The sequence below is a fragment of the Heterodontus francisci genome, chromosome 16 (assembly GCF_036365525.1).
Source record: "Heterodontus francisci isolate sHetFra1 chromosome 16, sHetFra1.hap1, whole genome shotgun sequence".
Lineage (NCBI taxonomy): Eukaryota > Metazoa > Chordata > Chondrichthyes > Heterodontiformes > Heterodontidae > Heterodontus > Heterodontus francisci.
Genome location: NC_090386.1, coordinates 100,310,083 through 100,336,421, shown reverse-complemented (window position 1 = coordinate 100,336,421; position 26,339 = coordinate 100,310,083). Strand labels below are relative to the sequence as shown.

Sequence of the window (26,339 nt, the reverse complement as noted above, 5' to 3'; positions counted from 1 at the left end):
CGGAAGGCCAGCACTGAGGGAGTGCCGCACTGTCGGAAGGCCAGCACTGAGGGAGTGCCGCACTGTCGGAAGGCCAGCACTGAGGGAGTGCCGCACTGTCGGAAGGCCAGCACTGAGGGAGTGCCGCACTGTCGGAAGGCCAGCACTGAGGGAGTGCCGCACAGTCGGAAGGCCAGCACTGAGGGAGTGCCGCACAGTCGGAAGGTCAGCACTGAGGGAGTGCCGCACAGTCTAAGGGTCAGTACTGAGGGAGTGCCACACTGTCAGAGGGTCAGTACTGAGGGAGTGCCGCACTGTTGAGATACTATTGTTAAATTGATGCCCTGTCTGCCCTCTCTGGGCATAAACAAGCCCATAGCCACAGCTGAAAGAAGAGCAAGGGAATTCTCTCTCGTGTCTTGGCGGGTATTTATCCTTCATCATTGAAATATGTCTCTGTTTCTTGGCTTTTGTTGCTGCAATTATTTGAGTTTTAGTCAGGGCTGCTGATCATTATGAAGCATTTTAAAATCGGCAGTAATGATGTAAATGCAATTTTGTCTTTAATTCGCCCAGAAGTGTGAGTCAAGGTTGCTGAACCCGCAGCAGTGGCAGAGTGTTGGAGAGGCTGTCTGCACTTGCCTTGGAACGAGTGGGGTTGGCAACTCCAGTTGGACATATTCCCCGGGGTTTCATTATCTGACCTGCAACTGTCCCACCCCACGCTCCCACCATGAGCTGCATTTATATAACACCTTTCACAACATGACATCCCAAAGCACTTTACAGCCAATGAAGTACTTTTGAAGTGTAGTCACTGTTGTAATGTAGAAAACGCAGCAGCCAATTTGCACACAGCAAGATCCCACAAACTGCAATGTGATAATGATCAGATCATCTGTGTTTGTTGGTTGAGGGATAAATATTGGCCCCAGGTCACTGCGGAAAAGTCCCTCCCCAAGCTGCTCTTCGAAATTGTGGCTGTGGGATCTTTTACATCCACCTGAGAGGGCAGACGGGGCCTCGGTTTAACGTCTCATTTGAAAGAGAATCGAGATTAGAAGCCTACGTTCAATTATTATCTACCCTGAAAGATTTGTGTGAGGGAGAGGGATGGATTTTTGAATGGGCTTTGATCCGTGGGGTAGTTTTATCATAAAGGGAGCAGCATTTCTGAGAATGTGAAACTGATATCCCTTTAAACACCAAACTATTCCCTGGAGGGATCAGCACCAGAAATGTCACAGAATAATTTAAGGTGAGGGGGATAGATTCACCCGACCCGCAGGAGATCAGAGCTTAATCACAAGCAGGCTGACTGTGTCACACAAGCTCATATCCTCTATAGGGTAAAGGTTATGTCTCAGAACAATGCAATCTCTCTTCAGTTATTGCATTTTCCTTTGTTGAGTGTGTTGCATTACTAGTGAGTGCAGAGATAAGCAGCAGTTAGTAACTGGCAAGATATTCATTGTGAACGGACTCTACATATTGTGACAATATCCAGCATACTTAAGTATGATGAAAGATTCTTAATTCACCACTGAAACCTTTAGCCAAGCCTTTGTCAGGAGAAACTGTTTATCTCAGCCCAATTTTATCCTGTCCCTCACCCCCCACCTCCCAATCTCTCTGATTCACACTCAGTCTCTGCTCCCCAGTCAATTTAACTCTGTCTCTTTGGCCTGGCTATTAACCGAGGGGCCCGGGGTGGTGGGGGGGGGGGGGGGGGGGGGTTACGTAGGCAGGAGGGGTGGAGTTTTCTAACTGGAGACCTGGAAGTCCGAGTTTCCTCTGTCCCCTGTGTGAACTTTCAACTCCAGAGTGTGTAAGTTTAGTCCCTGACTGGTTCCCCCCTTGGAGTCAGCTTGATTGGCTGGTTTGTCTTCCAGTCAGTTGGGGAGCAGGCTGCAGGAACAACTGGACCCGATGTCCCGTCCCAATCCCAAGGGAGAGGGTCCAATTTCCGATTCCAGGGACCTTTGTATAGGGGTTGGGGGGGTGGCTTGTTGATGGGAGAGTGTGATGGTGGGGGAGCTTGGTGTGGGTGGGGGTCACCAGGAGGAAGCGAACTGCTCCTCTTGACCCACAAGCAGTGCTGTAAAGGAACTCAGCTTCTCCCTGCAGCTGCTGGCTCTCCTGAGGACTGGGAATTTCAGCCAGCCAATGTTAATCCTCCAATCCAGTTAAATCCAAGACTCTCCATAATCTTCTCCCAGATACTCCATTCTCCCCATCTTTCACCCACGATCATGTGGCACTGTCATGCCTCTGAGCCCTAATCTGCAGAGTTCCCTCTCTAAACCTTTCCGGCCCTAAATACCCCATTCTTTAACCAAAGCTTTTGTTGCCACTCCCATTCTCTCCCTTTCCTTGGCAGCATGGGACTGAGGGAGGATGGAGCTGATTAGATTAGATTAGATTAGAGATACAGCACTGAAACAGGCCCTTCGGCCCACCGAGTCTGTGCCGAACATCAACCACCCATTTATACTAATCCTGCACTAATCCCATATTCCTACCAAACATCCCCACCTGTCTCTATATTTCCCTACCACCTACCTATACTAGTGACAATTTATAATGGCCAATTTACCTACCAACCTGCAAGTCTTTTTTGGCTTGTGGGAGGAAACCGGAGCACCCGGAGAAAACCCACGCAGACACAGGGAGAACTTGCAAACTCCACACAGCTGTGGGGTCCTGGGAGGGAGGGCGGGTGGAGTGGGATGTGTTGGGATGGAGAAGTGCTGTGTAGTTAAACAGAGGCCTGTCTGTTTGTTCAGGTGAATATTAAAGATCCCTCAGCAATATTTGCAGATGAAGGAGATATTGTGTGAGTCCTGCCCAGTAAGCAGATTAACTGTTGATTCCTTCCATTGTTTGTGGGATGCCATAAACTCATTGATTGTGAGAGCGACTTTGAAATATTGTGCCTATAAAAGCACAAATGATAATTTCCTGTGCGTTTCATGAAGGAATGAATCAGTTGAGATGGGTGGGGTTTAGTAACTGAACAAGGACGCAGTAGCTTGAAGTTTGCAGCATGTGTTTGAGAATGATTGCTATAAATTCTTAAGCTCAGTTATTCAGGAGACCAAACTCACTCACAGGTTAATACCCTACTAAGTGGGTAGGTTAGCTGCATGCACACAGATCTCACTGGGCAGTTGGTCAACATTTTTCACTATATTTCATGTAGAAATCTGTGGAATAACAGTCAGTCGCTGGTTGGACTCCTGTTCTGACTCAGCAACTCCACAAATATTTTTAGTCACATGATGGGTGTTCCTGCGATTACGAGATGAAAACTCTTATTTAAAAACGGTGTTGATAACTCTTGGTGTACAGGCTCTGTCTGCTGCCTTACTGAGCCACACAATTTCGAGGGTTTCGCCTTTGATTCCTGCTCCCTGCCCAGTTAGTCCGGAGCTAATATTACCCACTGTGTCTACCAGGCTGAAACCTGAGATTTGCACCCACGCACTTGCTGCAGGCGGATACGCATGTGCATACTGAGTGATGACGAGATCAGATAAGATCAGACTGTGATGCTACCATGGTCGAATTGCTCTTCCCTAACCACTGCATGGGTTCAGGTCCCACTCCAGAGGCTTGAGCACAAATTCCAGGTTGACACTCCCAGTGTCAGTACTGAGGGGGAGCCACACTGTTGGAGGGTCATATACTGAGGGAGTGCTGCACTGTCGGAGGGTCATGTACTGAGGGAGTGCTGCACTGTCGGAGGGTCATGTACTGAGGGAGTGCTGCACTGTCGGAGGGTCATGTACTGAGGGAGTGCTGCACTGTCGGAGGGTCATGTACTGAGGGAGAGCTGCACTATCAGAGGGTCAGTACTGAGGGGGTGCTGCACTGTCGGAGGGTCATGTACTGAGGGAGTGCTGCACTGTCGGAGGGTCATGTACTGAGGGAGAGCTGCACTATCAGAGGGTCAGTACTGAGGGAGTGCTGCACTGTCGGAGGGTCAGTACTGAGGGAGTGCTGCACTGTCGGAGGGTCAGTACTGAGGGAGTGCTGCACTGTCGGAGGGTCAGTACTGAGGGAGTGCTGCACTGTCGGAGGGTCAGTACTGAGGGAGTGCTGCACTGTCGGAGGGTCAGTACTGAGGGAGTGCTGCACTGTCGGAGGGTCAGTACTGAGGGAGTGCTGCACTGTCGGAGGGTCAGTACTGAGGGAGTGCTGCACTGTCGGAGGGTCAGTACTGAGGGAGTGCTGCACTGTCGGAGGGTCAGTACTGAGGGAGTGCTGCACTGTCGGAAGGTCAGTACTGAGGTAGTGCTGCACTGTCGGAGGGTCAGTACTGAGGGAGTGCTGCACTGTCGGAGGGTCAGTACTGAGGGAGTGCCGCACTGTCGGAGGGTCAGTACTGAGGCAGTGCCGCACTGTCGGAGGGTCAGTACTGAGGGAGTGCCGCACTGTCGGAGGGTCAGTACTGAGGGGCAGTCTTTCTGGTGAGATGTTAAACCAAGGCCCCGTCATCTCTCAGGTGGATATAAAAGATCCCTTGGCACTATTTTGAAGCCTGAGGTGGTGAAAGGAGATGGAACAAGTAAAGTACCACGAGAACACAGGAACAGGAGGAGGCCATTCATCCCCTAGAGCCTGCTGCACCTTTAAATTAGGTCATTGCTGCTCTGTCCCTTAACTCCATTGTTTTGGTGCTTTTGCTGCATATCCTTGATACCCTCACCCAATAAAATCGAACCATCCTTCAAAGCTTCAGTTGATCCCCAGAATCCACAGTGTTTTGGGAGAGAGTTCCAGATTTCCATTCCCCTTTGTGTGGCTCGAATTTTAAGATTCTGCCCCCTTGTTCTGAACTTTCCCACCAGAGGAAATGTTTTTCCTTATCGACCTGATCGAGTCCTTTAATCTTCTTAAGCACCTCGATTAGGGAATACAAGCCTAGTCTATTCAGCCCTTTTAGCCCAGTATCATTCTGGTGAATCTGCACTGCACCCTCTCCAAAGCCAGTATCCCTTCCTGAGGTGTGGGGTCCAGAACTGAACACCGTTACTCCAGGGGGAGTCTAAACAGGGCTCTGTACAGCTGAAACATCCTCACCTTTGTCATTCAGAGCCCTTGAGATAAAGGCTGTCACTGAATGGACGTAATTGCCATGCTGTTTCTCTCATTGTGGCGAAGAATCAGTTAATTGTTAGTTTAATGAGAGAAAAGATGGGCGGCGCAGTGGTTAGCACCGCAGCCTCACAGCTCCAGCGACCCGGGTTCGATTCCGGGTACTGCCTGTGTGGAGTTTGCAAGTTCTCCCTGTATCTGCGTGGGTTTCCTCCGGGTGCTCCGGTTTCCTCCCACATGCCAAAGACTTGCAGGTTGATAGGTAAATTGGCCATTATAAATTGCCCCTCGTGTAGGTAGGTGGTAGGAGAATTGAGGGAAGGTGGGGATGATGTAGGAATATGGGATTAATGTAGGATTAGTATAAAAGGGTGGTTGATGGTCAGCACAGACTCGGTGCGCCGAAGGGCCTGTTTCAGTGCTGTATCTCTTTAAAAAAAAACATCTAATTCTTTGGGCTGCGCTGTACGGTTGTACGGACTCAGTTTGGTGTATGTGACCAAGGCTTGTGGCTCCCCACTGCCACCCGCTGGCCTGAGCTGTGTTGTACAGCACAAAGTGGAGCAGAGGTTTGGGTCAAGGTTGGGACACTGCGAACCAGGGTAGTTTCCTTTTTATGCAACTAAAGCTGTTGATCTTTGCACATTTCCATCACCAGCAAATCAGAAGAATAGGGAGAAAAGCACCTCCTACACCTCCCCTCATCCTGCAGTTTTAGTTTCTCAAATGCAAATGAACATTTCTCACCTGCAGTAACTGAAAAACTGCAAATATTTATCCTACGTACATACGAATCAGGAGCAGGCCACTCGGCCCCTCGAGCCTGCTCCACCATTCAATAAGACCACGGCTGATCTGATTGTAACCTCAACTCCACATTCCCGCCTACCCCAATAACCTTTCACCCCCTTGCTTATCAAGAATCTATCTACCTCTGCCTTAAAAATATTTTAAGACTCTGCTTCCACCATTTTTTGAGGGAGAGAATTCCAAAGACTCAGGACCCTCTGAGAGAAAAAAATTTCTCCTCATCTCTGTCTTAAATGGGCGACCCCTTATTTTTAAACAGTGACCCCTGGGTTCTAGATTCTCCCACAAGGGGAAACATCCTTTCCACATCCACCCTGTCAAGACCCCTCAGTATTTTATGTGTTTCAGTCAAGTCGCCTTTTACTTTTCATCTGTCCTCATTTATCGAATGGAATTTGAACATGATCCCATGTGAATCTGATTGACTTTTTTTTGCTGGCTTGCTGGGTACAGTCTCAATATCTCGACCAAACACTTAACCTCTATGTATAAATCTCAACAGTGAAGGGTTGTCCAACTGTGGGGTCACCATATTCAATCCTGCCCTGACCCGACATCCCCTTGTGCTTTCCAGTCAGAGTCACTGGGGAATGGGCAGGAGAGAGACCCTCAGCCACTTCCCTCCTCACCCATCCTTACTCTGCACCAGCTGCAGATTAAAGCCAGGACCCTCTGTGCTCTGCATCAGGGCCACACCAGGCAGTACATTCACCCTACTCCTTCCCCAGGCTGCAGGATAATTCGGTCCCCTGGTACTGCGCCCCAGTCCATGCTCTGCTACCTTCCTGGAGGTGACAGGGCAGCCCCCCCACAGAGAGAAAAGCTGAGGCTGGGAATGCTGTAGCAGGATTGACGGAGCTCCAGGTCCCTGCTCCAGTTGTTCCACGTTCTCTAAACTGATAAAGGCTCAGGAGCTGGTCCCATTCAACATTATTTTTTAAATGGAGTGTTTGGGGATTTCTTATGCCTCCTACATGTGAGTGAAAATCAGTACGGACAAGTCAAGCAAAACAGCTACCTCGCAATTCCCTTCTGTATCTCCAGTGGTGTGAAGCAGGGATGTGTGCCAGCCCCAGCCCTGTTCACCATCTTTTTCAGCATGATGCTGCAGCAGGCAACGGAAAACCTTAGGAGGGAGTTTATTTATTTTTAATTTTTATTTAGAGATACAGGACTGAAACAGGCCCTTCGGCCCACCGAGTCTGTGCCGACCATTAATCACCCATTTATACTAATTCTACACTAATCCCATATTCCTACCACATCCTCACCTGTCCCTATATTCCCCTCCCACCTACCTATACTAGGAGCAATTTATAATGGCCAATTTACCTATCAACCTGCAAGTCTTTGGCTGTGGGAGGAAACCGGAGCACCCGGAGGAAACCCACGCAGACACAGGGAGAACTTGCAAACTCCACACAGGCAGTACCCAGAATTGAACCCAGGTCGCTGGAGCTGTGAGGCATGCGGTGCTAACCACTGTGCCACCCTGCACTGAGAGAGGCGTCTTCAGGCCAACATAAAGGCACAAGAAAAACTCATCTGTGAACTTCTTTTCGCTGAACACTGTGCTGTCCTGGCCCACAGTCAGTCAGACCCGCAATGTATAACAACCATCTACCTATCAGAGTCCACTTGCCAACCAATCAGCAATTTCTTCTCGTACAATGTAAAGTTGTTGTTTTCCCTTACTTTGGTTATTCTTGCGGATTGTCCTGATGAGTCCAAGACGAAAAACTTCGACAACATATCTCTATTTTCAGCAATTCTCAACACGTTTTTCCGAGGCGACACAGCCCTTCGAGCTAAAAATCAGTTTCAGAAAATTGAAGTCCTGCATCAGCCTGCACCCCAAGACGAATACAGACCAACCAAGCATTGTCATCAAGGGAACCGAGCTCAATGCCATCAAGCAATTTACTTATTTGGGGAGCGTCATCTCATTTGATGCTACCATAGACAAGGAAGTGGACAATAGACTTTCAAAAGCAAACAGTACATTAGGCAGACTCTACAAACAAGGGTGGAGCAACCACAGCCTCAGAGCACAGACCAAACTCAAAGTGTACAAAGCCATAATCCTCACCACCATCATGTACGCCTTCTAGAGCACTTCCATCAGCGCTGCCTCCGCAGCATCCTCAAGATCCGCTGGCAGGACCACATCACAAACATTAAAGTCCTGGAAACTGCCAACATCACCAGCATCGAGGCCATCCTCCTGCAAGGCAACTGTGTTGGGCGGGTCATGTTGCCCGGATGGACGACAGTCGCCTGCCCAAGATCGTGTTGTATGGAGAGCTGACCACGGGTAAAAGGAACAGAGGGGACCCATGCAAACATTTCAAAGACTCCCTGAAGAATTCCCTCTCTGTGTGCCACATCGACCATCGCCAGTGGGAAACGCAGGCCACAGATCGTGATGCCTGGAGATGCTACATCAGGAGGTCTAACAACACCTTTGAGACTGAGCGAAGAACTAGCATGAGAGAGAAACGGAGAAGAAGGATAGATCCAATTACCCCCAGCAGCACCTTCACTTGTACCCACTGTGGGAGAATCTGCCGGTCACGGATAGGCCTGACTAACCACCAGCAGGCCTGCAACTGCTGACTACAACCTTCCCAAAATCTTCGTCCACTAAGAAATGTCATGAAGACGTATGTGAGTGGTTAATACTGCTTGCTGAAACCTCGTCTGTGTTGGAGTGACATCTAATCATAAACTCTTCACACAATGAATTACTTTCTAACTATTCTGCCATTCTGCTACAATAACATTTCACAAATATCACTTGAATGGACCAGTTAATCTGTCCTATTTTTTTTTAGTGATGTGGATAATTGAGGGGAAATGGTAGCAGGAGATCAGGAGAATTCTCTGCTGTTCTTCACAAACGGACATGGAATCTTTCACATCTCCAGCTGACCTGGCAAGTGGAGCCTTAGTTAAATATTTCACCCAAAGATCGGTGGCTCGATATCGGACTGGAGGTTTCAGCCGAGGTTATGTTTCTATTCGTTTTCCGGATGTGGGCATTACTTGCAAGGCCAGCATTTATTGTCCATCTCTAGTTGCACTTGGGAAGGTGGTGATGAGCCTCCGTCTTGAACTGCTGCAGTCCATGTGGTGAAGATGCTCCGACAGTGCCTTCCATAGTATGTACAGCACAGGAACAAGCCATTCGGCCCAACCAGTCAGTTCAGGTGTTTCTGCTCCACACGAGCCTCCTCCCACTCCTCTTCATCTCACTCTATCTACATATCCTTCGGTTCATTTCTCCCTCGTGTTCATCTAGACTTCCCTTAAATGTAACTATACTATTCACATCAACCACTCCCTGTGGTAGTAAGTTCCACATTCTCACCACTCTCTGGTTAAAGAAGTTTCTCCTGAGTTCCCTGTTGGAATTATTAGTATCTTATATTTATCTCCCCTAATTTTGGTCTCCTTCACAAGTGGAAACATCTTCTCTACGCTTACCCTGAGCAACTCATCCATAATCCTAAAGATCTCTATCTAGTCACCCTCTCAGCCTTCTCTTCTAGAGGAAGGACCCCCTGCCCGAGCAGTCTTTCCTGATGGTTATAACCTCTCAGTTCTGGTGTCATCCTTGTGAATGTTTTGCACCTTCTCCAGTGTCTCTATATCTTTTTTATAATATGGAACCCAGAACAGTTAGGTTGAAAGTTCCAGGATTTTTGACCCGGATTATTAGCTGATGACTTGGAGTGGGGTGAACCCATGAGTTGCTGACCCAGAAATGAGAATGCTACTAGCAGAGCCAACATTGGCTGTAAGTGAGGGAGTGGAGGCAGAGCCTGGGGGTTCATATAGTTACATCCACACACGCCTGTTCCTGGGCTCTTTCATCCCGTTAGCTATGGTGTGAGCTGTGGGAGGATGTCACGCTGACGGTTTCTCGTCCTGTGTTGCAGGGAAGGAGGATGTTCGGCTGCAGTTGGACACTGCATTGCAGGACGTCAATGAGAAGTACATGCTGCTGGAAGAGACGGAGAAACAGGCCGTGTGCCGGGCTCTGATTGAAGAGCGCAGTCGGTTCTGCACATTTGTTACCCTCCTGCGGCCTGTATTGGTAAGTCAGACAATACGGGGGAGGGGAGAGCTGAGTTCACCAGCAGTGAGATGGTGTGTTTTGGTTTGTGTGTTGCTTTGTTCTGTATTTATTACTTCTGCCTTGGCATGGTGAGATTAGGGAATAATTTAAGTGCAAATATTTGAGCACAGGAACAGGAGGAGGCCATTCAGCCCCTCAGGTCTGTCCGCCATTCAGTTAGATAATGGCCGATCTGTATTTTAGCCCCATTTACCCACCTCGTTTCTGTAAACCTTAATCCCCTTATCCAACCAAAATCTCACAATCTCAGTTTTGAAATCTACAGTTAACACCCGGCCTCAACAGCTTTTTGGGGGAGAGAGTTCCAGATTTTCACTCCCCTTTGTGTGAAGAAGTGCTTCCTGACATCACCCCTGAACGGCCCTGGCTCGAATTTTAAGGTTCTGCCCCCTTGTTCTGGACTCCCTCCACCAGAGTCACAGAGAGATACAGCACTGAAACAGGCCCTTCGGCCTACCGAGTCTGTGCTGACCAACAACCACCCATTTATACTAATCCTACATTAATCCCACATTCTCCTATCACCTACCTACACTAGAGGCAATTTACAACAGTCAACCTGCAAGTCTTTGGCTGTGGGAGGAAACCGGAGCACCCGGTGGAAACCCACGCAGTCACAGGGAGAACTTTCAAACTCCTCACAGGCAGTACCCAAAACCAAACCCGGGTCCCGGGAGCTGTGAGGCTGCGGTGCTAACCACTGCGCCACTGTGCCACCCAAAGGAAATAGTTTCTGTCTATCGACCCTTTCGAATCCTTTAATCATCTTCAACACCTCGATTAAATCGCCCCCTTAATCTTCTGTACTCGAGGGAATACAAGCAGACTCTGAAGATCAAACACTCCTGCACTTTATTAACAGAGCTGCTGATTATATTCACACTTTGTCTCCTTGCGATGTAAAGGAGCTGAGTTCTTGTGAAATATTCTCTTTATTTATTGGAAAGAGTTTTATTTCATGAACATATCTGTTAGGGGGCTATTTTTTATATGTCCTTTTCTCTTCCTCATGCACCCACCAAACACAGGGTGAGGAGATTGGAATGCTTGGAGAGGTTACACACTTACAGACTATTCTCGAAGACCTGACCAACCTGACTGCTGATCCCCAGAAACTGCCTCTTGCTAGTGAACAGGTGAGTGGCTTTTCTCTCCGCTGAATGAATGGGGGCGTTAGAGCTTTTTCAGCATCTTTCTCTCTTGCCTCTCCAGCATTTATCATGCCTTAAAAAGGGGCCCTTCTAGCCCAGCTCGTCTGTGGTCACTGTGAACCTTGCTATTTGACTGTAAGGGCCATCGCACTCAAGAATGCCCATGCACATCCAGTGATCAAAGGTGAGAGCCCTGGCTGATTCCCTGCTCCTCGGTATAGCGCCCTTTGTACAGCTGCTCAGCACAGACTCTGATCGACGCCAGGACCTGCTGTGTCACAATCAGTGAATAAACACACTGAGCCTCCGAATCCCAGGAATGAAGGTTCTGTACTGGGCGGAACACTGATGCTTTTACTCCTGATAGTTTGAACTGCTTTTATGTATTAAAATAAATCCTATTTTAAGAAATGATTTAATAAAACATCTGTCAATGTGCTTCTCTACCTGGATGCAGCACAAACAACAACAACCTGTATTTATGTAGCGCCTTTAACGTCCAAGGTGCTTCACAGGAGCATAGTCAGATAAAATTTGACACCACGTCAAGAGTTATTAGGACAGATGAGGTTTTAACAAATGTCTTAAAAATAGTCGTTTGGTAAAACAGAACTTGAGTATTGCTGAAAATAGAAGCTTTTCGTCTTGCACTCACCAGGACAATCCGCAAGAATGCCAATGTAAGGGAAACAACAAATTTATACTGTATGCGAAGAGAGTGCTGGTTGGTTGGCAGGTGGACTCTAATTGATAGAGATGTTGCCATGGGGAATGTACGGGAATTAAACTTTTAAAAATTGAGATCAGTTCCAGTTGAATAGCTGCTGTTGAGGTGAATTGCTGACTGCAGATATGAGGCAATGAGTCTGAACAAATGAGTGTTTTTTCAAAAAAACTTAAAATACTCAGAGTGTAACAGAACTTTTATCTCGGCTGATTATAACATTTGAAACATACTGGGCAGATCATTCGCCACATTTTAATTTTAAAGTCACTGTTATTTGTGCGAGTGTTCGAATGTTCAGCTAATCTATTGGCGTCCCGTCATTCGAGATGTTGGGAGACTGGCTTCATTTGCTGCAGTTTCTGACCAGGTTTGTCTTCTCTTTCCTTGGCAGGTGATCTTGGATTTGAAATTGGCGGATGATTACAACTATGCATATCACACACCTCCTTCATCCCCCAGCAGCTCTCTGTCTCGCAGGGGGACTATCAGCAGGTGACTCCGTATTCCTCTGTTATTGTTTTAACCAGACAATGTCCTTTATGTCCCGTCCTCTACTTTCTTCCTCATTCTGCATCCAAACTGTTCAAATCAAAACTCATTTTCTTCATCTTAAAGTAATGGAATTCCTCAGACTTTTAAAGCTAAGCTTGGCTTCAGTTAAAACCACTCCTTGTTTTACTCGCCCTTCCCTGCTATCTTTATTCTTGGTGATATCCTGTGGGATTGGCCCTTTATCTGTATCAGTTGCAAAGAACACTTGAGGTTTATTACGTTGCTGGTACACCACATGATGGAATAGTCCTTGAACTTGATCTATCTTTTATAGAAACCGTTCTGGTCTCTGGGTTATAAAAATGATATTGAGGCACTGGTGAGGGCACAGAAGAGATTAACAGGGCAAGATTGAACAGGCTGGGGTTCTCCTCTCTAGAAAAGAGAAGGTTGAGGGGTGACCTAATACAGGCGTTAGAATTGTGAAAGGGTTCGATAGGGCAGAGGTAGAGATATTTCCACGTGTGGAGGAGACCAGAACTGGGATCCATCAATATAAGATAGTCTCTAATGAAATCCAATTGGGAATTCAGGAGAAACCTCTTTACCCACAGAGTGGGGAGAATGTGGAACTCACTACTACATGGAGTGTTTGAGGTGAATAGTATCGATATATATATATATATATATATATATATATATATATAAGGGGAAGCTGGATAAACACATGAGGGAGAAAGGAATAGAAGGATATGTTGATAAACTGAGATGAAGAGAATATAACAACATAAGAAATAGGAGCAGGCGTAGGCCATTCAGCCCCTCAAGCCTACCCCCCCCCCCCCCTGCCATTCAATAAGATCATGGCTGATCTGTCCCAGGCCTCAACTCCCCTTTCGGGCCTGCTCTGCCTAACCCTCGACTCCCCGAGATTTCAAAAATCTATCTACCTCCTCCTTAAATACATTTAGTGATCGAGCCTCCACAACTCTCTGAGGCAGGGAATTCCAGAGATTCACCACCCTCTGAGAGAAGAAATTCCTTCGCATCTCAGTTTTAAATGTGTGTCCCCTTATTCTGTAACTATGTCCCCCGAGTTCGAGATTCCCCCACTAGTGGAAACACATTCTCAACATCTACCCTGTCAAGCTGCCTCAGAATCTTATATGTTTCAATAAGAACATAAGAACTGGGAGCAGGAGTAGGCAATTCAGCCCCTCGAGCCTGCTCCACCATTCAATACGATTATGGCTGATCTCATCTCAGCCTCAATTCCACTCTCCTGCCCGTTCTCCATAACCCTTCAACCCATTTCTAATTAAAAATCGGTCGATCTCCTCCTTAAATTTACTCAATGTCCTGGCATCCACCGCACTCTGGGGTAGTAAATTCCACAGATTCACGACCCTTTGAGAGAAGTAATTTCTCCTCATCTCTGTTTTAAATCTGCTACCCCTAATCCTAAAACTATGACGTCTCGTTCTTCTAAACTCTAATGAATAAAGGTCTAACCTGTTTAACCGTTCTTGATAAGACAACCCCTTCATCCCAGGAATCAGCCTAGTGAACCTTTACTGAACTGCCTCCAATGCCAGTATATCCTTCCTTAAATACGGGGACCAAAACTATACACAGTACTCCAGGTGCAGCCTCACCAACACCCTGTACAGTTGTAACAAGACTTCCCTATTTTTAAACTCTAACCCACTAGCAATAAAGGCCAAAATTCCATTTGCCTTCTTAATTACTTGCTGCACCTGCATGCTGACCTTTTGTGTTTCATGTACAAGAACACCCAGATCCCTCTGTACTGCAGTATTTTGTAGTCTTTCTCCATCTAAATAATAATCTGCCTTTTTATTCTTCCTACCAAAGTGGATGACCTCACACTTTCCCACATTGAACACCATTTGCCAAGTTTTTGCCCACTCACTTAACCTATCTATATCTTTGTGTCCTCATCACAACATGCCTTCCCACCTATTTTTGTATCATCAGCAAATTTGGATACACTACACTCTGTCCCTTCCTCCAAGTCATTAATATAGATAGTAAATAGTTGAGGCCCTAGGACTGATCCTTGTGGCACCCCACTAGTTACGCCTTTCCAACCTGAAAAAGACCCATTGATCCCGACTCTCTGCCTTCTGTGTGTTAGCCAATCCTCAATCCATGGCAACGCATTACCCCCAATACCCTGAGCTCCTTTTTGTGTAATAACCTTTTATGTGGCACCTTATCGAAAGCCTTCTGAAAATCCAAATACACTACATCTACTGGTTCCCCTTTATCCACTCTGCTTGTTATATCCTCAAAGAACTCTAACAAATTTGTCAAACATGATTTCCCTTTCATAAAACCATGTTGACTCTGTTTGATTGCATTATGTTTTTCTAAATGTCCTGCTATTTCTTCCTTAAGAATGGACTCTAGCATTTTCCCAATGACTGATGTTAAGCTAACTGGTCTACAGTTTCCTGCTTTCTGTCTCCCTCCCTTCTTGAATAGGGGTGTCACATTAGCGGTTTTCCAATCGGCTGGTATCCTACCGGAATCCAGTGAGTTTTGGTATATTATGACCAATGCCTCCACTATCTCTGCAGCTACTTCTTTTAAAACCCTTGGATGCAGGCCATCAGGTCCTGGTGACTTGTCTGCCTTTAGTCCCATCAGTTTGTCCAGCACCTTTTCCCTCGTGATAGAGATTGTTACAAGTTCCTCCCTGCCATTTACACCTTGTTCATCTATTATTGTTGGGATGTTTATAGTGTCCTCCACCGTGAAGACCGATGCAAGATATTGGTTTAAATTATCTGCCATTTCCCTGTTCCCTGTTATTAATTCCCCAGTCTCATCCTCTAAAGGTCCCACACTTACTTCAGCTACTCTCTTCCTTTTTATATACCCATAGAAGCTCTTACTGTTTGTTTTTATATTTCTTGCCAATTTACTCTCATAATCAATTTTCTCCCTCTTTATTAGTTTTTTAGTCATCCGCTGCTGGTTTCTAAAAAATTCCCAATCCTCTGGCCTACCACTAGCTTTTGCCACATTGTACACCTTTGTATTTGATTTGATATTCTCCTTAACTTCCTTTGTTATCCACGGGTGGTTCACCGTTCTCTTCGAATCCTTCCTTCTGACCGGAACAAATGTTTGCTGAGCGTTATGAAATATGTGCTTAAATATCTGCCACTGCTCATCCACTGACCTTCCCCTTAGTCTATTTTCCCAGCCTGCTTTAGACAACTCTTTCTTCATACCTCTGTAATTGCCCTTGTTTAAGTTGAAGACACTGGTTTAAGTTGCTCGCCTTCAAACTGAATTTGAAATTCTACCATATGATCGCTTCCCCCTAGAGGATCCTTAACTACGCGATCTCTCATTAATCCGACCTCATTACACACAAGAGGGGTGAGAGTAGGCTCATGTGGCACAGAAACACCGGCACAGAGTAGTTAGTCCTAATGACCTGTTTCTGTTCTGGAAATTAAATGTAAAGCATACAGGAAAAAGCTGATTGTTTATACAGGCACCGTTTGATGTGATACTCAGCTATCGAGACCATTAAGATGCAGGGATCTGTGAGCAGGGCTGGAGATTATTACATAAGCGCAGTGAAGGAAAATTATGGAGGATTTGAGGATAGAACAGGATTTTTGAAGTGATGGAGCAGGCAGTATCTGACCAGGAATGTGCGACAGTTATAAACAGACAAATGGTGTAAAGAAATCTCACCCAGATTCTCTGCCTTTTGTTTGCACAGCACTTATCAATATCCACATGCTGCAGGAAGGCACCCCAGTATTCCCAGCTTCGAGTCTGCCTCTCCGTCAATGGAAACACTTTTTATACAACCGCCATCCGTCTGGACAGCTGATGGAAGCAGCCAGGTGAGGATGGAACCTGACTCCAAGCCAGCTTTGCTGTTATTGTGCACTGTGTGTTATTGTGCACTCTGTCCTGATGTTGCTGCTTGTCTCGGTGTCGCTGTGCCTTGCTGTAATATTGCTCAAACTATAGGGTCACTGAAGGGTCAGTTCTGCATGAAAACCCAAAATTGGCCAGTGGAACCCCGATTATATACTGGGGGTTTTGCTAGGTTTTCAGGCTTGGCTTTGAGACCTGCAGTAGAACTTTTAGAGAGACTATTCATCAAGTGAGCAGAGGAAGAGAGAGCACCTCCTCCATTCTGTTGGACAATTCAGCTTGTCCTATAGTTCAGGGCGATTTGGATCCAGTTGTGTATCATGGTGAATTTTTTTTTTTGTCCCTGATTTCGCACCCCCCCCCCCCGCCCGCCCCATTAAATGCACTGACTTACACCAGGTTCTGCTGTCAGGACGGAGGGGGGCGACCTCCGACCAGAGGCTTTATTCTTTGTGTGTGAGGTATGTGGGTGGGGTGTTTGGCCGTAGGGGTTGAGCTGCAGCCACACACGATCCTGTCTTCGCTTCACGTATAGATGAGCGTAATCTGACAGCAGGTCACTAGACCACGATAGGAATTCCGACTCCACAACAGTTCCCGCAGTAACTAATGTGACGTACACTGTTGGTCTACACTGTAACAATAAAATACCAGATACTAAACAGCAGGTTAAACATGTTCTGTACAACAACTTGCATTTCTATAGAATCTTCACTGTAGTAAAACGTCAGGAGCATCAGTCAGACAAAAATTGGCATTAAATCAAGACGGAGACGTAGGACAGGTGACCAAAAGCTTGTGCAAAGAGGTAGGTTTTAAGGAGTGACTTAAAGAAGGAGAGAGGGACAAAGAGTTCAGGGAGGGAATTCCAGAGCTTGGGGCCCAGGCAGCCGAAGGCACAGCCGCCAATGGTGGAGTGATGGGAATTGGGGATCGCGAGACTAGAATTGAAAGAACGTGTGTAAAAAAAATCAAACAGACTCGTGTTAGATGATGGTCAGATTAATCTCTTACTGGACATGTATGTGTACTGGCCCCGAACCAACACTCAATCCATATACACGCCACCAGTTTACATCAGCCTACCCCTTAGTCCACGGCATTCTGCATTGAGAATCAAAAAAACCAAATCAACCATAATCTTCAGATGAAGTGGGGTTAGAGAATGGGGAGAATTTCACCAGAATATGCAAGCATAATTCAACCCCATTTTAAAGTCAAACATTTTGTCCTTACATTAAGACTTTCATTATATGTTTATAGTGGAAAGTGCCGGAAATACTCAGCAGGTCTGGCAGCATCAATGGAGAGAGAAGCAGAGTTAACGTTTCAGGTCAGTGACCCTTCATCAGAACTGGCAAAAGTTAGAAATGTAATAGATTTTGAGCAAGTGGAGGGCGGGGTGGGGGAGAAGAAGAACAAAAGAGAAAGTGTTTGATAGGGCAGAGGACAGGAGAGATTAATGTCAGAGATGTCACTGAACAAAAGGCAAAGGGAGTGCTAATAGTTGTGGTAAAAGACAAAGCATTTGTCCAGAGAGAGTGTTAATTGCAGAATAATGAACAGCTCTGTCCAAAAGTAAACATGTGAAAAACATGTTAAAGACAGACACATGGTTAAAAAATAATAAATTGGCAGTCATGCTGTGAAATTGTTGAACGCAATGTTGAGTCTAGAAGGCTGTAGAGTGACTGATCGGAAGATCAGGTGCTGTTCTTTGAGCTTGCGTTGAGGTTCACTGGAACACTGCAGCGAGCCAAGGACAACAATGTGGGCAGGGTGGTGAATTAAAATGACAGGCGACCGGAGGTTATGCTTGATGACTGAGCAGAGGATTTCCGCAAGGCAGTCGCCCAATCTGCGTTTGGTCTCCCCAATGTAACCATGAGGAACAGCACCTCATATTCCGATTAGGGACTGTACAGAGTTCTGGACTCAACATTGAGTTCGACAATTACAGAGCATGACTGCCATTTTAATTTATTTTTTAACCATGTGTCTGTCTTTAACCTGTTTTTCACATGTTTTTGCTTTTGGACAGAGCTGTTTATTATTCTGCAATTAACACTCTCTCTGGACAAATGCTTTGTCTTTTACCACAACTATTACCTCTCCCTTTGCCTTTTGTTCAGTGACATCTCTCTCATTAATCTCCCCTGTCCTCTGCCCTATCAAACACCTTCCCTTTTGTCCTTCTTCCCCCCCCTCTCCCCCCCCCCTTTCACTTGCTTGAAGCCTATTACATTTCTAACTTTTGCCAGGTCTGATGAAAGGTCATCAATCTGGAACGTTAACTCTGCTTCTCTCTCCACAGATGCGGCCAGACCTGCTGAGTATTTCCAGCATTTCTTATTTTTATTTCAGATTTCCAGCATCCGCAGTATTTTGCTTTTAATTTAGGATCGATTGGTCCTTATTTTCTAAGCTTCCATCTTTGCACTTTTCACTCTACTCTATTTCATTGTAAAACTTTACAGCTTAGTTGAAAGGGAAGGAAATAGTGTAGGATTGCTTTCCACTGCAGTCAGGCATGAAAGTTAGTAACAGAGAGAGTAGGATGTCATCTCCAGTGTCTTGGTGAAGTCTCCCCTGTCAAGCAGCACCACCATCGTAACAGAATCACTGTTTATTCGTCTTACTAGTGTGTGCAGGACATTGAGATGAACAGGCGGGGGACATTAGAGTGTGCAGGACATTGAGATGAACAGGCAGGGGACATTAGAGTGTGCAGGACATTGAGATGAACAGGCGGGGGACATTAGAGTGTGCAGGACATTGAGATGAACAGGCGGGGGACATTAGAGTGTGCAGGACATTGAGATGAACAGGCGGGGGACATTAGAGTGTGCAGGACATTGAGATGAACAGGCGGGGGACATTAGAGTGTGCAGGACATTGAGATGCACAGGCGGGGGACATTAGAGTGTGCAGGACATTGAGATGAACAGGCGGGGGACATTAGAGTGTGCAGGACATTGAGATGCACAGGCAGGGGACATTAGAGTGTGCAGGACATTGAGATGAACAGGCGGGGGACATTAGAGTGTGCAGGACATTGAGATGCACAGGCAGGGGACATTAGAGTGTGCAGGACATTGAGATGCACAGGCGGGGGACATTAGGGTGTGCAGGACATTGAGATGCACAGGCGGGGGACATTAGAGTGTGCAGGACATTGAGATGCACAGGCGGGGGACATTAGGGTGTGCAGGACATTGAGATGCACAGGCGGGGGACATTAGAGTGTGCAGGACATTGAGATGCACAGGCAGGGGACATTAGAGTGTGCAGGACATTGAGATGCACAGGCGGGGGACATTAGAGTGTGCAGGACATTGAGATGCACAGGCGGGGGACATTAGAGTGTGCAGGACATTGAGATGCACAGGCGGGGACATTAGGGTGTGCAGGACATTGAGATGCACAGGCGGGGGACATTAGAGTGTGCAGGACATTGAGATGCACAGGCAGGGGACATTAGAGTGTGCAGGACATTGAGATGCACAGGCGGGGGACATTAGAGTGTGCAGGACATTGAGATGCACAGGCAGGGGACATTAGAGTGTGCAGGACATTGAGATGCACAGGCGGGGGACATTAGAGTGTGCAGGACATTGAGATGCACAGGCGGGGGACATTAGAGTGTGCAGGACATTGAGATGCACAGGCGGGGGACATTAGAGTGTGCAGGACATTGAGATGCACAGGCAGGGGGACATTAGGGTGTGCAGGACATTGAGATGCACAGGCAGGGGACATTAGAGTGTGCAGGACATTGAGATGCACAGGCGGGGGACATTAGAGTGTGCAGGACATTGAGATGCACAGGCGGGGGACATTAGAGTGTGCAGGACATTGAGATGCACAGGCAGGGGGACATTAGGGTGTGCAGGACATTGAGATGCACAGGCAGGGGACATTAGAGTGTGCAGGACATTGAGATGCACAGGTGGGGGACATTAGAGTGTGCAGGACATTGAGATGCACAGGCAGGGGACATTAGAGTGTGCAGGACATTGAGATGCACAGGCAGGGGACATTAGAGTGTGCAGGACATTGAGATGCACAGGCGGGGGACATTAGGGTGTGCAGGACATTGAGATGCACAGGCGGGGGACATTAGAGTGTGCAGGACATTGAGATGCACAGGCAGGGGACATTAGAGTGTGCAGGACATTGAGATGCACAGGCGGGGACATTAGGGTGTGCAGGACATTGAGATGCACAGGCGGGGGACATTAGGGTGTGCAGGACATTGAGATGCACAGGCGGGGGACATTAGAGTGTGCAGGACATTGAGATGCACAGGCGGGGGACATTAGAGTGTGCAGGACATTGAGATGCACAGGCGGGGGACATTAGAGTGTGCAGGACATTGAGATGCACAGGCGGGGGACATTAGAGTGTGCAGGACATTGAGATGCACAGGCGGGGACATTAGGGTGTGCAGGACATTGAGATGCACAGGCAGGGGGACATTAGAGTGTGCAGGACATTGAGATGCACAGGCGGGGGACATTAGAGTGTGCAGGACATTGAGATGCACAGGCGGGGGACATTAGAGTGTGCAGGACATTGAGATGCACAGGCGGGGGACATTAGAGTGTGCAGGACATTGAGATGCACAGGCGGGGACATTAGAGTGTGCAGGACATTGAGATGCACAGGCGGGGACATTAGAGTGTGCAGGACATTGAGATGCACAGGCGGGGGACATTAGAGTGTGCAGGACATTGAGATGCACAGGCAGGGGGACATTAGGGTGCTCTACTGCAGAATAGCTTTTTGTTTACTGAAATACGTAGAAATTACAACATGGAAACAGGCTATTGGCCCAGCTGTTGGTGTTTATCCTCCATTTGAGCAAATTGTTCTAATCCTGTTCCCAAATCCCTTCAACCGCTTTTCATTCATTCATCCCCCCAATCCAATCTGATCCTGAATGTTGACTTGAATTTCTACCTCAACCACTAACCCTTTAGGTGAACCCACTACCTCCCAACTCCGTGAAGAAGCTTCGCTTGCCCTCTGTTTGAAATCTCTTATCTTTAATTTTATATCTGTGGCTCCTCGTTCTCAATTTTCAACAGTCTACTTCTCTCTACCCTGTTCTATCCTTTCATTATTCTAAACACTTGCATCCTGTCACCCTCGTAATATTTGTTTTATTCACTCACGGGATGTTAGTGTCACTGGCAACACCAGCATTTATTGCCCATCCCTAATTGCCCTTGAACTGAGTGGTTTGCTAGACCATTTCAGAGGGCATGTAAGAGTTAACCACATTGCTGTGGGTCTGGAATCACATGTAGGCCAGACCAGGTATGGACGGCAGATTTCCTTCCCTAAAGGACATTAGTGAATCACATGGGTTTTTACAACAATCGATGATAGTTTCATGGTACCATTATTGAGATTAGCTTTTTATTCCCGATTTTATTTAATTAACTGAATTTAGATTCCCCAGCTGTCTTGGTGGGATTTGAACTCATGTCTCCGGATCATTAACCCAGGCTCTCGATTACTAGTTCAGTAACATAATCACTCTGCTACTGTTTTCCTATAATAAGCATTGTTCTTTTTAAAGAAATTGTCACTGTACTTCAGGAGAAACATGTTAACTTGTTAATGTTTCTAAATATTTTCTGAGACTTTGTTCCAGTTGGAATATTGAGGCTGTTTCTGGGGTCCGACTGTTAGAATTTTGGGAGAATGGTGAAGTGCAGAGGGAGTCACAGTGATCCCGGGAATGGGAGGCTTTCACGCTGGGGAGAGACGGGACACATTGGGTTATTTTCATTAGGAAAAAAGGTCACAAGGAAATCTAGTGGAGGTGTTCAAAATGCCGAGGGGTTTTGATCGTTTTTCAGGATTTATTCTGTTTCCACTGACAAGTGAGTTGGTGACTGGGAGGCATCAATTTCAAATCATCTGTCAATGTGCAAAGGGAGAGATGAGGATGGTTGTTTTAATAATGCTGGTTGTTAGGATACGGAGGTGTCTGCCCAGAAACTGGTGGCAGCGGAATCCACAGTAACTGTTGAAAGAGAAATTGATAAATATTTGGAAAAACGGAATGTAAAAAGTTGTGGTGAAGGTGTGCAGGGTTTTGTGGAGTGAGTGAAAAGATCCTTCAGAGAGCTGACATGATGGGGTGAATAGCCTTCTCCTGTGCTGGAACATTCTAGAATTCTCTATGAGGAGTGTTGTATGAATGTCCCTTGTTTGAGGAGTTTAAAATAATTATTTCATATCAGCAGCAAAAGGCACCATTTAATTTTGAGATTTAACTGTGACGTATTTGTTGGAGAAGCCACTGTAAAACACTGCTGTCAGTGCAGTAACACAGCAATGGACAGGATTGTTGTGGAGGGTTAGCTGCTGCTCCCTGACGTTACAAGAGAGGTTTGCTCGGCCTTTTCAGTAAGAAATGGCACCTTCATGACATCAGATTAGATGGCAGCATCCAGGAACCCGCTCCTAAAACATTAAACGGGAAGGGAAGTATCTAGAAAATATTAAAAATCTAATGCCTGCCTGAACTTCCTGTCTACAAAACCTTACTTCCTGTTGTTCACTCTTCTCATTATAAATTCCTGTGTCTGCATTTATAATGAACCTGCCAATGTGAACAGGTCACACAGTAATTACACCCTACCAACCAGTCATGCTGCTGTCAAGGCTCAATTTTACATCTCCCAGCCCTTCAACAAGTACATCTCCGCTTACAGACGAGGAGAGGATTAGGGGCCATCAATATAAGACAGTCACTAATAAATCCGATAGGGAATTCAGGAGAAACCTCTTTCCCCAGAGAGTGGTGAGAATGTGGAACTCGTTACCACAGGGAGTGGTTGAGGTGAATAGTATCGAGACATTTGAGGGGAATCTAGATGAACATATGAGGGAGAAAGGAATAAAAGGATATGTTGGTAAGTTGAGATGAAGTAAGAGTGGGAGGAGTGCAGCCGAAACATCAGCACAAACCTGTCGGGCCGAATGGCTTGTTTATGTGATGTAAATACTGTGTAATTCCTGTGATGTGGTCACTTCCACTTCTCTGCTTTCCAGCTTGTATATTGTTTGTCATTTAACTATAAATATCATATTTTATTAAAGTAAATGCAGTGTGTGGCTTTAACATGGGGACTGCATGACCTGTGTGTTCAGGTCCAATTACTTCCTGCAATCTGACCCCAGTTCACCTGAAGACACTTGATGACTCCCCAGTCATGATGGGCAGAGGGGTTGAATGGAGCTTGTGGAAGGTTCCATCAGGGAGCCAGGAATGAGCAAACATTTATGTAGGAAGGTCCCCTACACGAGAAGGGTCTAGTGGGCCGAGACAGTAAGACTGAACCCAAGGCATGAGGGAAGCTTTGAACTCTGTCGACTGGGAAGGGGTTGTTTAAGACGGTATTTCTGAAGTAGTAAATAGGAGGTGAAACAAGACTACAGAGTAAATCAACACAAAAAATTAGTAAAGACAATTACTGGGTGGAATTTTACTGAGGCTGATAGATATTTGGAATAATCTGCCAGGGTCACGAGGTTTCGACACATCCTTCAGATTGTGCCTGTTTCAAATTGACTCTCGGAATCCAACAGTGGGTCTGGTTTTGGTATTGTTGGTGTCTTAATGTAAAGACTTTCATTCACTCTATTTCCCCCCCTTTGCCCCTACACTAGTTACCTTCAACAATGCCCCCCAAACCCCAACACCTCCCCAGGTTAGCCCCCAAATCCCAGTGTTTCTCTGTATATCCCACTCTGATACAAGTGAGACCGGCAAGGGTGTGGAGACGTGCTTTCCCTACCGGGGGTAGTTTCACAGGTATCCCATCGTCAGAGCAATGCGTGTGAGGGGGTGAGGAGGGGGATGGGAGGAAGGGTGGTGGGGGTGGGGGAGGAGGGGTATGGGGGGAAGGTGGGGAATGGGGGAAGGTGGAGGGTGGGGGGGAACAGAAATGGGGGAGGTGGGGTATTGGGGAAGGTGGAGAGTGGGGGGGGAAGGTGGGATTGGGGGGAAGATGAAGGTGGGGTATTGGGGGGAAGATGGGGGTGGGGAGGTGGGGTATTGGAGGGATGGGGGTGGGAGAGGAGGGGTATTGGGGAGGAAGGTGGAGGATGGGGGGAAGGGGTATTGGGGGGAGGTGGGGGTTGGGGGGATGGGGGTGGGAGAGGAGGGGTATGGGGGGGAAGGTGGAGGTGGGGGGGAAGGGATATTGGGGGGAGGTGGGGGTTGGGGAGGTGGAGTGATGGGGGTGGGGAAGGAGGGGTATCGGGGGGCGGGGGAATAGGTTTCAATCTGGGAGCAAATCTCAGCTCATGAAGTAAACTGGATGTGTGCATTGTGTTGAACATTGAAAGACCAGTCAATGTTTATCATGCTAAATGTGTTTGATGCTGCAATGTTGATGTGAGTTGGATTGGCTGTTGCTGGGTAACCCCCAGACTTTCATACGGTTTAACAAAAAAAATGATCACGATTTTGATTTCTAATCTTCTACTTCCTTTCTCCTCTCTCTCCTCTGTTTCCTTTTTTGCTTTAATCACCGGCTGAACCTGCAGAAATCTACCAGTTCAGCTTCCTCCGAGGCCTCAGAAACCTGGAGGTCGGTTAGCGAATGCAACTCTCCCACCTCTGTCTGCTCGGGCTCCAAGATTGGGCTCTGGGCAGCAACCACCAAGGTGATAACAGCCTGTTCGAAGCCAGGTTTGAGTTTGGGTCCTGGGGGAGGGTTGGCATCGCCCGAGCTGTGTAACTGGAATAACCGGAGCAGAGCATGTGGAAACAATTTTGTTGGGAGAGGGAGGGGTGAGCTGTGTCCTATCTGGCTGGGATCTTCCTGTTCTCTTTGTGGCACCTTTCACTTTCGGAACCCAGCGTGCCTTACAATGGGAGGGGTCGACACTGAGTGGGGTTGAGGCGGGAGGGAGACTAATGGGGTGAAAGAAGAGATGTTCAGAGAGCAGAGGTTAGAGTCTCGAAAGGTAGTGGGGCAGAGGGAGTTGGGGCACGCACACAGCCCTGGGCCTCTGTTTACTCATGGCGGGTGGGTCAGCTCTGAGATCCAGTGTCCGTTTGACACAAATTAATTGGTGGCTGTTTATCAATTTCACAAGCCCAATTTTCAGGGAGGATTTTTTTTGGTGTAAAGTTCCCCCATTTTTTTCTGCATTTCTTCCTCTGTTTCTGTTCCTCAAAAAGATGAGAGGGTGTGAGGGGCTGGGTAAGAGTTTGAGTGGATGGGTGAGGGTGGGTCTGGATGAGTGGTTGAGGAGCTGGGTGAGGGTATAAGTTGGGTGAGTCAGGGGCTGGATGGTTCGTTGAAAGGGTAAGAGGGTGCTGGGCTGGGTGAGGGGCTGTAACTTGGCCCCAACCTCCTGCCACTACCCCCCCAAAACCCCTTTGATCCCTGCAGCGTCCACTCAGCAAAGAACAGTACAGCACAGGAACAGGCCATTTGGCCCTCCAAGCCTGCGCCGATCTTGATGCCTGCCTAAACTAAAACCTTCTGCACTTCCGGGGACCGTATCCCTCTATTCCCATCCTATTCATGCATCTAAGTGCAGTTCCCACTTGGCTGTAATAATGGGGAAAGGGCTGAGCAATGTGCAGGGAGGACTGGAATTTGGGTGAAGAGATCAGAGATATTTTTTCTTGGCGGAGTGCGATGTTTTACTGGGAGTTTCTTGTCACAAAAACGAACAATGACCAACAGGTAAAGATGCTCTGGTCCATCAGCCTGTCCTTGTGTATTCACTCCCAATTCCCCCAAAACACTGGGCCAATTTGGAGGAAAATGATTCTGGGAAATTAGTCTCCACCCCAGCCATGGCGATCAAAACTATTCCAGGAGATCACTGGGGCGCTGAATTCCCTGCAGAACCTCTCTCCTATAAAATGTAATCGTCGTGCCAACCAATAACAGCTGCGGCACCCGCTTGAAGGAATTCAGCAAATCGGCGTCCACCAACCAAGCTGGCAGCCTGTTCCAGTACAGGG

The 26,339-nt window shown here is 47.1% G+C and overlaps 2 protein-coding genes across 2 annotated transcripts in view; one reads left to right on the top strand and one right to left on the bottom strand.

Moving 5' to 3' along the window:
* Positions 1-26,339, bottom strand: part of LOC137378417 (uncharacterized) — a 576,275-nt gene that overhangs the window by 371,948 nt on the left and 177,988 nt on the right. The gene's annotated exons all lie outside the window — the stretch shown is intronic.
* Positions 1-26,339, top strand: part of mtss1 (MTSS I-BAR domain containing 1) — a 171,527-nt gene that overhangs the window by 117,297 nt on the left and 27,891 nt on the right. The window contains exons 9-13 of the mRNA XM_068048606.1: positions 9,831-9,988; positions 11,059-11,166; positions 12,300-12,400; positions 16,167-16,293; positions 24,902-25,021. Of these exons, the coding sequence (XP_067904707.1) occupies positions 9,831-9,988; positions 11,059-11,166; positions 12,300-12,400; positions 16,167-16,293; positions 24,902-25,021 (614 nt within the window). The remainder of the gene's footprint in view (positions 1-9,830; positions 9,989-11,058; positions 11,167-12,299; positions 12,401-16,166; positions 16,294-24,901; positions 25,022-26,339) is intronic.